This window comes from Octodon degus, unplaced genomic scaffold (genome assembly GCF_000260255.1).
Source record: "Octodon degus isolate 3935 unplaced genomic scaffold, OctDeg1.0 scaffold00014, whole genome shotgun sequence".
NCBI classification, from domain to species: Eukaryota; Metazoa; Chordata; class Mammalia; order Rodentia; family Octodontidae; genus Octodon; species Octodon degus.
Genome location: NW_004524590.1, coordinates 9,276,762 through 9,292,035, shown reverse-complemented (window position 1 = coordinate 9,292,035; position 15,274 = coordinate 9,276,762). Strand labels below are relative to the sequence as shown.

The following is a 15,274-nucleotide window of genomic DNA, read 5'->3' as shown; positions in this document are numbered from 1 at the left end:
TAGGCACACATATATCCCTATGATATGATGTTTTCAGATCCTCTGGGAAAATTCCCAGTAGAGGAATAGCTGGTTTAAATGGGATTTCCAGTCCAACTTTTCTAAGGGGTCTCCACACTGATTAGGAAAGAAGTTTCTACTCGAGCTCCTGAGATACTTCTTTACTTGAACCTCATTCCTCTTGACTCAAAAATAGCTAAAAAAATTAGAATTTAAGTATGTCCCCCAATTTTTATGACATCCTCCTATTTTTATGCCAACAAACCATAAAAAGAGACTTTTGGGAAACCAACTAGATATAGAGGGCATAAATCCAAAACTTCTTTTGTTCTCTTTTCCTTGTGGACTGAGATAACATGCTGCAGGAGCATGTGTGAGGGTGGCAGCAGGTGGGAAAAGCAATTAGCTGCAAGAAGGGGAGCCAAACGGGAGAAGGCTTTCCAGAAGGCAGTGTCCTTTCCACGGTGCCGGCTTAGGAGCAGGCAATCTGTGCTTAAAACACAATGCCTGAGGAATTAATTACTGAATAAGGATTTTGAGCTGTAAGAGCTAAACCAAATAAAAATTTTAGTAAATACCAATTGGCATTTCTTATTAATTTCTAAGCGTTAAGAGAAAGGTAAAGATGTTAAGAAAAACTGTATGAATACAATAATTTCATTTTTACTGAAAGCATAATCTATTCAGACTTTTAAGACTGAAGTAATTACTTGAGATATTTTTTCTATGACATGGAATATTACATAAGAATGTGTTTGCTAAGATTTTCTTTGGAAATAAATATCAGAAAACATCTCAATGCTTTTACAACGTTAAAATCAATTCTAGGTCTAGTAAAACAAATATACTATTTTAGTGCCTGGAGAAGGAAAAATGAAATTTAAAGATCCAAATTGAAAAGTATCAGTATAATAATGTTCTTTATGGAACTAAAAATTGCTAACATTTCAAAAGCATTCCATTAGGCAAAGTGTTGGGCCGAAGCACGTTATTTTTTCCTCGAGGTGAATGACTAATGCTAAGTCACAAGCGGCCAGCACAGCTGTATCACACAGGCGAAAACACCATCTCTGCTGCATGAAAATAGATTCTTCAGTATTTCGTTATCGGAACATTTTAAATAAATACCTGAACAATTCTATTTCACAACTAATTTAATGTACTTTTTTTTTTTGGCGGAACCAGGGATTGAACTCAGGCCCTTGTGCTTGCCAAGGAAGTGCTTACTCCACTGAGCCATCTCCCCGGCCCCTTAATGTACTCTAATATTAACATATTTTGTATAAATGCATAATGGAACATATTCCAAAAACCATCCAAAGAAACCTACATTTTTTTTTTTTAAATGTCTCATGGCTGTTTTGGAACTGTCTCATGGTTATTTGTTTCTTAATAAAATTGATGAAAAAAACCAAAAAAAAAGCATTAGATATTAGAGGGAATAAAAAACATGCAGAAAAAATGTACTACAAGGAGCAAGAAAGCAGTGGACTAGAATTTCAGCAGGAAAAAAACATACATGTTGTCATTGTAGTAAAGAATATGAACTTAGGTTCTGTGGATTAGTATTTGAAAATATTTATTGCTGTATTCTTAGGTAGTGCACTTTTATGTACAAAGTTCCACTGTCTTTAAGAGACCATATTTACTGTCGGCATGCTGCAGGCTAACCTGAGGTTTTTCATGAGGCAAATGATAAACAAATCCGTAGTCTTTGAGGAACAGGAGGGCTAAAAGACAGCAGGCCTGGAAATGGTGCAGGCATACACATACACGTACATAACCGAATGACATCACCCACTGGGGAGGGCTAAGTGCACTCAACAGCCTTTGTTAAAAAATCCCAATGTTCAATTTTTAGAAAAAAACAAAACAAAACAAAACAAAACCACATGGAATTCTGAATCTTTAATTAGGTGGACAGATGTGTTTAGATATGTGCGTGTGTGCGTGCGTGTATCTATTTAACACATATAAATATGATTTGTTTTAACATTTTCCAAAATATAAAGCATACGTAATTTTTTCCCATAATTTTATTGAGACAAATAGCATTGAGACAGTTTCAAATCAAATTGGTATGACAGTTTCAATAACACATTGCATACTTTCTTCCTAGTGGTAGTAATTTTTATATAGTTTGCCAAGTTCACACTTTATTGTAAAGCTGCTTTCAAAGTAAAATATCCTCCTAATGAGATCCAGTCTCCAGAATTGGAAAGCTTCATATAGTTATATTCTTAAAGGAGTTGTAAAGTTTTACAAGGAATAAGCTGGTTATGATTCTAAAACATCTTATCTAAGACCCTCTTACTTAATAGGAAATCAAAATACTGGAAGCTGATCAGGAAGAAAGCTGGGTTGTACTGATTACCATCAGTACGACCTCATTAACAGAATCACTAATATGAAACTGGAGATGCGGTTGAGCAGAGTCTGGGGTACACGCTATGCTCACTAATGACCCAAATAAGGAATACGCCACTGTTCCGTCTGCACCTCTGGGCTACTGTCTCCACCCAGGCAGGGCTGTTAGGCAGCCAGAACTTCAGAGTGGTGCTGCCTTTTTCAAAGGAATAAAGTAAAAGGTCAAATGAGAACTGGATCACTTCAGAAGGACATTATTTTTAATCCCCTAACTGTAGAATTTGAGAGAAAGTGAGTAGAATAAAAGGTTCTCCAAATGTCATTGGTACTGTCTGACAGGAACTCACAGGGCCAGCAATAGCCTTCAGTACTGTAAACCTTTCAGCACAAAAAAAAAAAAAAAAAAAAAAGCTCCAGCAAACAGGATGTTATAAGTCTAACAGATGCTTCAGTGTTGTTAATTTCTGAGGAAAAACAAAGAGACTTCTAATACTGCTTCAGTCAAAGGTTGTCATTAAAACTGCCTCACAGAAGAATCACCAGAGGTATTTTGAGACCTTTAGATATTTCTCATTTTGAATCTCTCCTTTTCACTTTTCTACGAAATACAGTAGAAGTCTACACTCAACATGACTCTTCCACTGGAAGCAGATGATAAAACATCGTAACCCCAACACAGACGCAGAACCACACACAGGCTCACACAATATTATAGAAATTCCACATCTTTTCAAATTCTTACTGGTGTCTTCGCAAGGGTGACTGATATTAATAATCCAAAGTGCAGTGAGGTATACTGTTTGAAATTATTAGAAAGTTTCCACTTTCTTCCAAGTCTCCTTCTTCAGGGCTCAGGCAGGTGGAGGTGGCCCTAGTGGGGACATCATCACCTACCAACTATGCTCGAGCAGGGACTGGGATGGGGTCAGAGAAAGCTGTTAGCTGAGAGAGTATGTGGCTTTGTGCACTAAACCAAAAAGGAAGAATAAAAACTGGACAGCTCTCATCATTTGGTCCTTTACCCAGTCACTGGAGCCTTCCCTGGAAGCAGTTTGTTCTTGTTTTCAACAACCAGAGGTCAAAGGGCTGGGGAGATGGCTCAGTAGAATAAATGCTTGTCTGGAAAGTGCAAGGGCCTGAGTTCAATCCCCGGTTCCACCAAAAAAAACAAAACAAAACAAAAATCAGAGGTCAAGAGCCTGAAAGGGGCTACAGTCATAGCTGAGATTGAAATCTCACTTGGTAATAAAGCAAACTTTTAGTTTAGACCATATTGTCCCTGGATTACATTTTTTACAAAGTTATGTAGAAATTTTACCTTTTGAAGGGCATTTCTCTGCTCTAGCCGACAGCACCTTTTTACGTCCTATGCTTCATGCTGTCATTCCCATATTTCTTAAATAACATTTTAAGGAATTATTAAATAACTACAGAAGATTCCTCCCAGCCCACTGAAAGAGACACCAAAATGTAAGATAACAGACGAAAAGGCATGTTTGAACCCTAAAATGTAAACACACAGCTAACATTGCTACAGCTGTTGCTGCGTTCCCTTTGATCACGTGGCTTCCTAAACACTGACGAAAATCTGGTCCTTCATTTGTTCCGCAAGCAACAACAAGAACAATAAAACAAAAATCACTGTGGCAACAGGAGGAGCTGCACCAGCATATTAATTCTTATTTATTTAAATTTCGATACACTGTACTGCAATCCTCCTAATACTACCTGGGGCACGGAGTCTTATTCCCACTTCACAGATAACGAACAAGAAGTTAGAGATTAAATGTCTTGGTCACACACAAAGAGACAAAAGTGAGCAGGAGGCCAAGCACTACAATGCATTTTCTTTCTGTGGGTGATAAATCCTATTGCCTTAAACCAATGCACTGCAAAACCTTGGAGGGCTCTCTGCAGTGTTTACTCTCACAACGACACAGAACTCCCTACCTTAAAAAAGTGAGTGCAAACCTGTCTCAGTCTTACAAGTATGCCTCACTGCTGAGTGGTTTGTGTTTCAGATTTTAAAACATCATTTATACAACACCTTTCCCTCTTACAGTGTGAAACATTCCAAAGTACTGAGTTAAGAAGGGAACAAAAAATTACTCAAAAGGCTGAAGTCAGTGAATTTGAGTTGTATCAACTTGCGTCAGTTTGAAATGTTTCAAAGAGTTCTTCCACAAATGTGATCTGAAGAATAAACTGTGTCGTCTGCAAACTCGACTATCACTTGCATAACATGCATATTCCCAATATTCCCAGAGACAGGCCTGCAGGGTTTACTGCATAGATTTCAGACTCAAGATTTCTTCTAGTATTTAGAAAATAAACAGTATAATGATGTTTGTTGCCTGCAAACACTGCAGGTATTATTTGCATAAAATTAATATCCTCTGCAGATGCGTTCATAAGGGTGTACTGTATATATTTCAGACTAAAGGCTTCTGCTAGTGAGGTTTCCCCATAGTATTGTTAAATACTGAAAATAAACCTAATATTACCATTAATAAATAACCTCACAGTCCTGTTCAAAACAGACATTTATCTTAGTCTAGTGCATTTATCTTACTTTAGTGCTTTCATCATATCAGAATGATACCAGTTGTAGCTTTTAAAAGTTTTAAAATAACAATTTTAGATTGAAGGGCAGACTGATAAAAGCTACATCACAATCTCTGTGCACTTAAACTGACTCAGGCACTATATCCATTCAGACAATACTTCCAATTCATATTATATGCTTTGGATAAAACAGCCAGACCATTTACCACAGCCACTAAATTTACACATGTATGGTGGATGCTACCTTAAAGCAAGGTACTTAAGTAACAGTGTATCTATCTCCAAGAAGGATTTAAATGTAGTGTCCTAAGGTATACATGTGGCTGAGTAAATCATGTAGCAGAAAAATCCATACTTGAATCAAATAACAAGGCTTTACTAGTCAGTCCTGACAAGGGAGAGCTAAACATCTGAAATGCTAGTAAGTAAAAATCTAGAGGGTGCCAAGAAGGCAGAGATGCACTTGCTAAGTGAGCTGAACTACACTACAATTTGTACAGCATTGTGAAAATCCCCCTACTTAAGAAAGAGCCAAGGAATTGCCAAATAACTCTGGAAGATGCCTGCCACCAGAAGATACCGAAGCCTTGGTAGGCACAAGTGTGTGTACAGTACACCCTACATAATCCCCTCCCTCGTAGGAAGTGGCATTTGTGAGTACAACAGATGTGCCTCTGTTGCTGTTATGTGGCAGCAGGGACTATGCAGGTATAACTCAAGTCTCTGATTGGCTGACTGTGTGTTAATCAGGGGGGAGAGTACGCTGGGTGTGCCTGCCTTGATCAGGAGAGACTAAAGAGGTTGTAGACATTCAGTGACAGAGTCTCCTGTTTTTTTGGTTTTTCTTCATTTTAAAGATGCATTCTGCTGAGCAGTAAACTCATGGTTGACAAATTTTCTCCCTTCCAGCACGTTTAATGTCATACTATTTCTTTCTGTTACCAAAGGGCTCCAATGAGAAACCTGCAATTAATCTTCAGAGGATGCCTAGGGCTGGATGACTTTGCCGCCCTCAGATGCTTCCAGAGTTCTCTCTTCAGTTTTCAATAGAGGCACTGTTACTCAGGCCCAGGCTATTTCTTCCTCCCCCTCTTTTGTGGAGTTGAGCCACCTAGATATAAGGATCAATGTTTGCATCAAACTTGGGAAACCTGGCAATTATTTCTTCAAATATTCCCTCCTGCTGGCTTTGAGGCTGCAAACTTCATGGTGAACAAATTCTACAAGCTGTGAATGGGTGACAGCAACAAATCAGGCACCTCAGGCCTCAAAATGGGAGAAACTGAACTCAGTCAAGAGTGGAGCTCTCAGTGAAATCACTCACGTCAACACAACTTGGCTTCAGCCTGGTGAGACCCTGAACAAAGGACCCAGAGACCACACACGGATTCCTAACCCACAGAAACTGGCAGGCCAAAATATATGTTAGGTTTCTGATAAATTGTAATGTAATAAACTAATGTAAAAAGGGGGAAAACTTCCAAGACAGTAGATTTTAATTAAATTTGTTTTTTTTTTTTTTTTTAGGGCCAGCCAGATGCTCAGTGGATTAAAGTACCTGCTTGGGCAGACACAGGGACCTGGATTCAATCCCCACGTGCTGTGCTGGCCCCAACCCTGACCCTGACCCTGACCTCAACCCCAGGGCACTGAGACTGGGTGTGGTGGCACACGCCTGTAAGCCCAGTGCTTGGAAGGCTGAAAACAGGAGCATCACTATGAGTCTGATCTGTGTAGTGAGACCCTGTACTAAATACATGAAAAAAAAATTTTTTTTTTCAATTTTTATTCTTTTGATACAGGGTCTCATTATGCAGTTCAGACTCTAGTGATCCTCTTGTCACAGCCTCCCCAGAGCTGGAATTACAGGTGTGCACCACCACACCCAGTTTAAGTGGCTGGCTAGGTAGAGGGCCTGCACAGCACGTGGTATTGGAGATCGAACTCAGGTCCTTGCGCTTGCCAAGCAGGCACTTTGACCACTGAGCTATCTCCCCAGCCCGACAAGAGGTTTGAAAATGATAGCTTCAAATGTCATTGAAAATGAGATCTTCTCCCTGTCAGTATTAATCATTCATTAATTTATTGCACAATGTTTTATTAGATTCCCACTGTGTTAATATCAATAGGCCTTGTATCAAGGTGACAAAATACCTGTCATTCTCATAAGAATGAAGGATTTATTCTGGCTCACACTTTCTAAGGTTCAGCCCACAGTCACTTGACCCCATTGCTTTGAGCTCATGACATCGCAGTATTTCATGGTGGCAATGTACAATGGAGGTGGCCTGTTCAGTGCATGGTAGCCAGGCATGAAAAGGGACAGAATGGGCAGGGTCTCAACATCCCATCCAAGGGCTCCATACCCCTCACCTAACTTCCTTCCTCTAGGTCTTGCCATTACCCAGTAGTGCCATGCTGGGGACCCAGGCTTTATCACGGGGCCTTTGAAGGACATTCCAGATCATTCTGTAGTATCTACTGTGCTCCCACAGGCACGGCACTTAGCACTGAGCACAGAGGATGAGCAAAGCAGTCTCCTCGTGTACAGCTTCTCAAAACCACCCTCTGCTTTCGACACACGTCTATTCACTGCTCCCAGAACATCATCTTTTTTCTTCACCACTTTTGCAAACCTTATCCTATTCACAACATCTTACTCTCTGGGAAGCTTTCCATGTTCCAGTCTGTGTGCATGGAGAACACCAGGCAAGTGTCCAGTCCACCAACCTGAAGAAACACTATCAAGGGTAACAGGATGCTAACCGCTAGGCTGGGTTTCGAGGCAGCATATAACTCTAGGGATGGAGTAAGGAGGTGTGAAAGGTACAGGGGAACAGTGGGGCCAGCTACATCCTGAAGATATGACAACTAGGTTATGCAGCAAGAAAATTCATTGCAACCAGGCCAAAACTTCATCTGTAGTTGGATGTCTTTTTTTTTTTTTGACTGGCTCAGGCTGCCTTAAGGGCGGGTCTGGTAAGGCAGGTGGAGGTGGGGATTGAACCCTGGTATCCTGCACCTGACTGCATTTGCATGAGCAGGCGCTTAAACAACTGAGCTAACTGGCAGGCCCCCCTGCAGTCGTATGTCTTACGGTTCAGTCCCAGACTGATAGTTTCAAACAAAAAACTTTTACTCTCTGCACTGACCATCAGCCAAAATGGAAGGAAATTCAAGCAGAAACAGTATGATGTTCAGGCGCAACCACAGAAGTAGAGCCTAGAAATCTATTGTGATTCTAGGTGCAACCAGGAATGAGAACCACTGAGCTGGGTGGTTAGCTAGTGGTTAGCTTCACAAATCCTCTGCAGGTCAGGACTGCTGTATCAGAACCTGGATGTAAGCTGGGCCAGAGATGTAAAATGCAAGCAGGAGAAGCAAGCAGTGTGCCAGTGGAGACAGAGTGAGAGTGGTGACTAACACCACGGAATCGCAAGTAACTGAGCATAGGTTTTGTAGACCTTTTCAACAATGAATTGAACATGTGATCTCTAGCAACAAATTTCCTACTCATATTTGGCTTGAGTTAGTATTAAAATATGCCGAAGTTTTTGGAATATCCAGCTAAATAATTTAAGGAAAGAAAGCCCTATGATACCATCAGCAAAGTCAGAATACTAGGTCCTAGGTCAAATTTTCTGTTATTCATGTCCTCAGAAAATGGGCAGTATGATAAAAATTCAAAATGGGGATGAGAGTTGATCTCAAACAGGCCCCATTTATGGTAATATGTGACTCTAAAACACACTTCAGCCCATGGGAGCAAATACTTGAGTAAAACTCCATGCCAAAAGCACAGACACAGATACACATGTACTGCTTTGATTTCAGTATCCTCCAAGAATTCATCATGATTGAAGGATTGTTCTTGGCCAGATCTAGGGGTGGGCCCTGTGGAGGGCCTCAGGTCACTGAGGCAAGGCTTTGGAAGAGACCGTGGGATGCTCTGCCCTCACTGACTTCCTGTTTCATGGTCAAAACTCATCTACACATGTGCCTCAAGGAGGAGACACAGTCTGTGTGGGTGCCAGGGCTGTGCTCTTGGCCCTCCCAGACCACGAGCTAATAAACTCCCTCTTCACAAACAGCCCGTGTCAGGTAGTTCATTCCAGTGATGGAAAGCTGCCTAAGACACAGGCATGAACTAGTGACTTAAATTTTAAGTAAAGCTTTTGTTTTTATTGGTTGATCCTGGGATTTTTAAAAGTGTAACTGAATCATGTATTTTTGACTTTTAAACCAAACAACATCATCCAACTATTTCCCCTGGTATCTCCCCAAAACTGGCTTACTGCTTGAATATTCCCAGTGGAATTTGTTTTGGTAATTGCTGCAATACTTTATGAAAGGACCATTGTTCAAAACTATTAGTTTATATTAAAATAACTTCGAGTGCTTTACAAAGATTTGTCCTTGCTCGTTTGGACAACGTGTATAACTATGCAAGAGATGTGAGAATTAAATGGATCCTTCCAGAGAAATCTTTTATATGATCATTTGGTTCTCCTCTTTGAACTCTTGAGTAGGTCAGGGAGACACACAGCGAGAGATAGAGAGAGGGGAGAGAGGAAGAAAGGAAGGGACATGGGCAGGAGCTCAGCATTTATTTGCACTTGGAACTGTATCAAGTTTGCTAACTACTGCCTGGGATCACCTTTCCTTTGTCCTTGCCCAGACTCAGATTTTCCAACTGCCCCAAGGCGAAAGAACTGGGATGGTGGTGGAGGAACTACAGTACAGAAGAAAATAATGCCAAGCTCCTGATCATACTCAAATAACCAACAAGAGGACTTCTGGTCTAAAGGCAAAACAAAGAAATCTGATTTTAAAAAAAGTATGAAAGGCAAAGACTTTACATAAAGTAATAATAATCAACTATAGCCACATGAGAAACCCAAGTGTAGGCTTTTACGCTGACAGAAAGAGAATGAGAACATGGCCATAGCAATGAGGTAACTCATGCCTGTAGTAGTTCTCTACTGTCACAGACTAAGTATCTTACATGTACTAATTAAAACTCATAACACTTCTGGGAAGCATACTGTTACCCTATTACCTAATAAGAGAAGCAATAGCTTATGCTCCATTGTGTTAAGTTCTTCTTGTTATTCGGTTTCTGAAAAAAGCAACAAGTATTTTCCTTGAGCCAATAAAATAACTACAAAAATAATTCCTTGGTATCTGGTGTCTCAAAAATCTGAATTCTACTCCAACCAAATTCTACTTTCCAAATCAAAGAAAGAATTTTCCAAGTATGTCATATAATTGGTATTTCTGTTTTTCATAAATACCAAGTCAAGAATCTGTTACAGTTTATCAAGCTTTTCAAATACATTTTACAGTCAGGTACCCTGTATCCAGTAAGCCTCAGATCTGCAATTCCATCCCCCAAATCATGATATAAAATTGTCCTGTAACAGTCATGAAACTACTATTTTCACATTACAACATATATAAGAGAAATGGCTGAGACAATTAGGCCTATCGGGAAACAGAGAAGGATTAATGCCAAGAGCAAAGTTTGTCTTTCACAGAAACATGGCTAGGGTGAGGAAGTTTCTAAATTAATTTTTTAAAAACATATGCTTAAGAATAGTCTTATAATGACGCTTTAGTTCTCTTGGACATACCTTTCTCACGTCTGAACTCTTTGGTTCTGTTGTCCACGTTATGATTCTAGAAACAGCAAGCCTTGTCTCACTAGAGTTTACAAAATCTGTTGGATCCATCTGTCTGGCCAAAGACTCAATGTATTTTAGAATTGCAACTTTGACCTGAAAGACCCAATAAACATAAACATTAAAGATACCTGATGAGTCTTTGAACCGAATTCTGCCTTTTTTTTTTTTTTTTAAAGACAGTCTCACTGGGTTGCATGAGACTCATAAGCTGACCTCAACTTATGATCTTCCTTCCTCAAACACCCAAGAAAATGGACAAGCTTGTTATCTAGCATGAACAGAATATTTAACTGATTCTCATGGGGCAGTCCACTGCCACAGAGGATACAGGTCCAACGGCCACTCTGCTGTCCCATGTTCCATGTCTCTCATCAGGTAACACTTTTAGTAACCACAGTTATGTTCTGCCCCAATTTCTCCAACATTTCAATTGGTTTTGATCCCAGAAGAGGAAGATTATTATTTATTAGTATTAGGCACATCTTTAACCCCAACAAGAATTAATGATAAAAGAACAGACAATGAGCGACTGACCAATACATCCTTCCTCCCTTTCATTTTTTTTTAGCTTTTCTTTTTTTTTTTTTCCTTCCTCCCTTTCATAATAACATCTTGTCATTAGAGGTATGATTTCCATGTTAGAAATGTTAACATTAAAGAAATATTTCAGTAAGATAACAATCAACATATCAGAAGGTGTTTTTAATTTAAATATTGTATAGAAGATTACTAATGTCTAAATACTGGTGAAGACACAGTATACACTGTTATCAGAAATATAACATGGTACAATCATTTTGAAAGTTTCCTAAAAAGTTATATGCATCTACCTTATGAACCAGTAATTCCTCTCTTAGGCACTAAGAGAAATGAAACCATGTCCACAAAGAGCAAGACAAGAAAGCTCATGGTAGCTTAATTCCTATTAAATATTAGTCATGTATATTAAAAAGGGAAATTTCAAGGAAATTTCAGTTGGAGGAGTTGAATTACAGTGACAAACATTTACTGACCTTCAGGTTTGGAGTTTGAGTTTGATCCACAATAAATCTCATCAAAATGTTAAACTGTTGATCAAATGGGAACGAGTCCCTAGGTTGAAGGAAAAAGAGAAGTGCTTGCTTTAAAACAATCTATTACAGAAAAAAATGTAAAACTATATAATAAAAATATACTGTTGCCAATTAATATGGGGAAATCCTGCTTCTGTTTTTTAAAGTAATTTTTGTTTTTAATAAATATTATATACACACATGGTTATGCAGAAAATTTAGCAAAGACTCCCAAACACACTAAAGCTACTTGGAGTAACTATCTGAAAAATGAAGACTAAGCAGTAATCTTCAGAAAATAAGGCTGAGATTCCTCTTGGGCTTTGCCCCCCTAGTTATTTCTGTGACTATTCACTTTTACCTCCTGACTGGGCTTCCTTAGAGCTGACTCCATGTATTTCCTCCTTGTCATGGCTACTGTGCAAGACCCATTTTTGCTTAGTCTCTGTGAAGAATGCCCTGTCACACTCCACAAAGGGAAGTTCTCCACCCAGGTACAGCTCATCCACAGAAGCCCGGGCCAAGGAGGCTCTTCTCTTGCTGTGTTTCTTGTCTCTGACTGACCCCACTTCTCACAGTCACCGCACATCTCTGGCTGGATCAAGTGGTCCTGAGGGTCTCCTTGCTACAGAAAGTCAGTCCTCTCTCCTTTAAAATGCACCATCATTAGCACTAGCTTAACACTGCATAATGGAACCCTATTGTGGACAATGCTAATGCAACTTCTACATTAAAAGGAAAAATAATGCAACCCAAGTATCTGTTAAAATTGAGGCTGAAGAGGCTGGGGAGATAGCTCAGTAGAATAAGCGCTTGCCTGGTAAGCACAAGGGCCTGAGTTCAATCCCCGGTTCCGGAAAAAAAAAAAAAAAAAAAAAAAAAAAAAAAAATTGAGACTGAGCAACTGTATTACTGTCTTTGCAATCTCTGAAAGAGAATTTTGTTAGTTTACAAAAAGCACAGTAAAATAAATATGGATGTAGGCTAAAATCTATAAAATGAAGCAAATAATATCTATTGTAAAAGTAGTGATACAAAAATTCAAAGAAATAATATTAGGAAAACAAAATTTTATAATGTCATATGGGTACCAGAGTTATCATTAGAATTACTAATAAAAAGTAAGCCAGGTGTGGTGGCAGATGCCTAAATCCCACCACTCAGGAGACTGAGGCATTGTTGTGACTTCAAGACCAGCCTGGGCTATAAAGTGAGTTCAAGCCCAGCCTGAACTGCCCAGCAAGACCCTGTCTCAAAAAGACAAAAAAAAAAAAACCTTAGTAAAAAGTAAGCCCGATCTGATGGCAGTAGCAAGGGATACATGGAGAACACAGGTCAGTATGTGATGTCTGCCCTGTTGTAGGCAAAGCAAGAAGCAAGGAACCTAAAAAAAAAGAAGCAAGGAACCTGTGGTGGCTGAAAACAGGAGGGACACTATGAATCCAGGCTGTGTAGGAGACCCTATACTAAATAAATAAAATTTTGAAAAGATAAAAAAAAACTGAGAAATTCAATAGATCACATCTGTACTCCTTAACCACCAAATTAAGGAATATAATCCTACTATCTGACCATTCCTAAAAATCCAAAATGCCATAAATTTACCCCAAATTAAGTGACTTAAATCTGGCTCACACATTTGGCCTTTACAGAGTGTTATGGCTTGCATCTAGATGTCACCTGAAAGCCTCATGAAATTACGGATGGCTTTTCAGAGGGGCTGTTTCTAGAGAGTATGACGCTGGGATTAAACTGTGACATGCTGGGATTAAATGTGCACAACTACTAAATTAGTTCACGGATTGGATAAGCACAGTTCTGGCTGTGGCTAATGAGAGACCCACCCCAGGTACAGATGGCACCGCCCAAAGGGTGGGTAGCCCGGGAGGGTTAGGACAGAGAAGTCTCCGCTGCGTAGCGTGCTCTGCTCCCGCGGCTCCTGCCTGCCCTGTGTTGCTATGAACTGCTGCTTCTCTGTGATATCGCTCTGTCACTGCTTGGAGCCAACTGACTATAGAGTAAAGCCACTATAACCCAGGAGCCAAACAAAAACTTTCCTCTTAACTTTGGGTGTTGGGTATCTTGTCTCAGCAACGAGAAAAGTAACTAAGACACAGTAAAAAAACTTAAAAAAAAAATCTTCAAATATTTTTACCAATTCCTATTTCTGACCTTTTCTTGAAACTCTTCTATCAACAGCCCACATTCCAATAAGGCCACAGTGGCTACAGCTTTCTAGCCGGACAGCAATCCCCCTCCTGTTCATGGTACTCAAGGCATCAGCCCAGCTCCTTGTCAATCTCTGGCCACACTTCCATGAACCTACTGTACCCTGGTACACAGTAATTCTCCCCAATTCTACTCACCCTAATCATCGAAAGGAAAGGTGGAGTCCAGAAGCCTTATTATAAATGTAGTTATATTACTTTGCATTTGTTAAAAATCAAAAGAAAATCTATTTGGATAACTATTCTACAGCAGTGAAACTGCAGAGCCCCCTGCCCGACCCATGCTCCTAACAAAAAAACCTAAAAGGCAAAAGCCTGCTAGCATTAGTGAGTTAAAGAAGAAGCACACAGGGCACCCAGAGCCACGCCCAAGAGGCACGCGTGGGGGCAGCAGTAAAGCAGCAGGCGCTGCTGCTAGTCAAGCGACGCGGAAAGGGCAGAACACGTGTGAGCACAATCCACCGCGCCACACAGAATCTTCTAAAGTTTTACATATGTCTATTTGTCTTGGGAATTCCCCAAAATACTGCCAATTCGAGAAAGACAGGTAGCTCATCTGCACTGGAGGGATGTGTCAATAAAGAAGTCCACGAGAGGATGTGTGCAAGAGAGAGACCTGAGTGGAGGGCAAAGACCACGAGTCACTGAACAAATGACAAGAGAGCAGGAACAAGAACCTTGCAGTATCAAAGTGGTTGAGCCCGTAAACACTTACTTACCTTGTGACATCTAGAGCCTTCTGAACTTTCGCTTGCACAGAACCAAGTAAATCTGCTCCCATTTTCTTAAGTAATTGTGTGAGAAGAACAAAAAGCCAGTCTTGCAAGTCATCCTTATGAATTATTATAAAATCCACAAGTGTCTCCAAAAACATACTAAACACCTGGATGCAAAGGAAAACGGAACACATCACATATTTAATTCAATCTCCTCCACAGTCCGGAAAACATCAGCACCGCCCAGGCTCGCCTCACCCAGATTCTCATCACTTAAGTTCACACCATCAACAACCATTCATGTCACAGAAGGCAAATGTGATGTGAAAAACGGAAAGGAAAAGGGCACTTACTCTCTGTTGGGAATTCCACCGCAAACCAGGCCATGCAACAAAACAAATTTCATGTTAGTCCACAGGGTATGAAAATCATATTCATGCAGTTTCTCCAAAAATCCTGAAAAAGCTACAAACTGATAAAATATTCTTTCCTCCCTCAATATAAGCCTGTGAAGGTCAGTAGAGATAAAATTAACTCTTCTGATTTAATCCTGGAGGTGGAAATGGGGGAGGCAAACACACAGAAACACATGTACAGGGAAGGGGGGGAGAGAGAGAGGAGAGAGGAGAGAGGAGACAGGAGAGAGGAGAGAGAGGAGAGAG

At 40.0% G+C, this 15,274-nt stretch overlaps 1 protein-coding gene across 19 annotated transcripts in view; it reads right to left on the bottom strand.

Annotated features, from left to right (window-relative positions):
- Clasp1 (cytoplasmic linker associated protein 1) overlaps nucleotides 1-15,274 on the bottom strand; it is a 264,734-nt gene that overhangs the window by 39,401 nt on the left and 210,059 nt on the right. For 18 of the 19 annotated variants that reach the window (XM_023709745.1, XM_023709750.1, XM_023709746.1 and 15 more), the window contains 4 exons: nucleotides 14,966-14,968; nucleotides 14,616-14,779; nucleotides 11,630-11,708; nucleotides 10,566-10,709 (listed from right to left, as the gene is read on the bottom strand). In XM_023709745.1, coding sequence (XP_023565513.1) covers nucleotides 10,566-10,709; nucleotides 11,630-11,708; nucleotides 14,616-14,779; nucleotides 14,966-14,968 — 390 coding nt within the window. The remainder of the gene's footprint in view (nucleotides 1-10,565; nucleotides 10,710-11,629; nucleotides 11,709-14,615; nucleotides 14,780-14,965; nucleotides 14,969-15,274) is intronic. The other variant, XM_023709751.1, reaches the window with a different exon arrangement.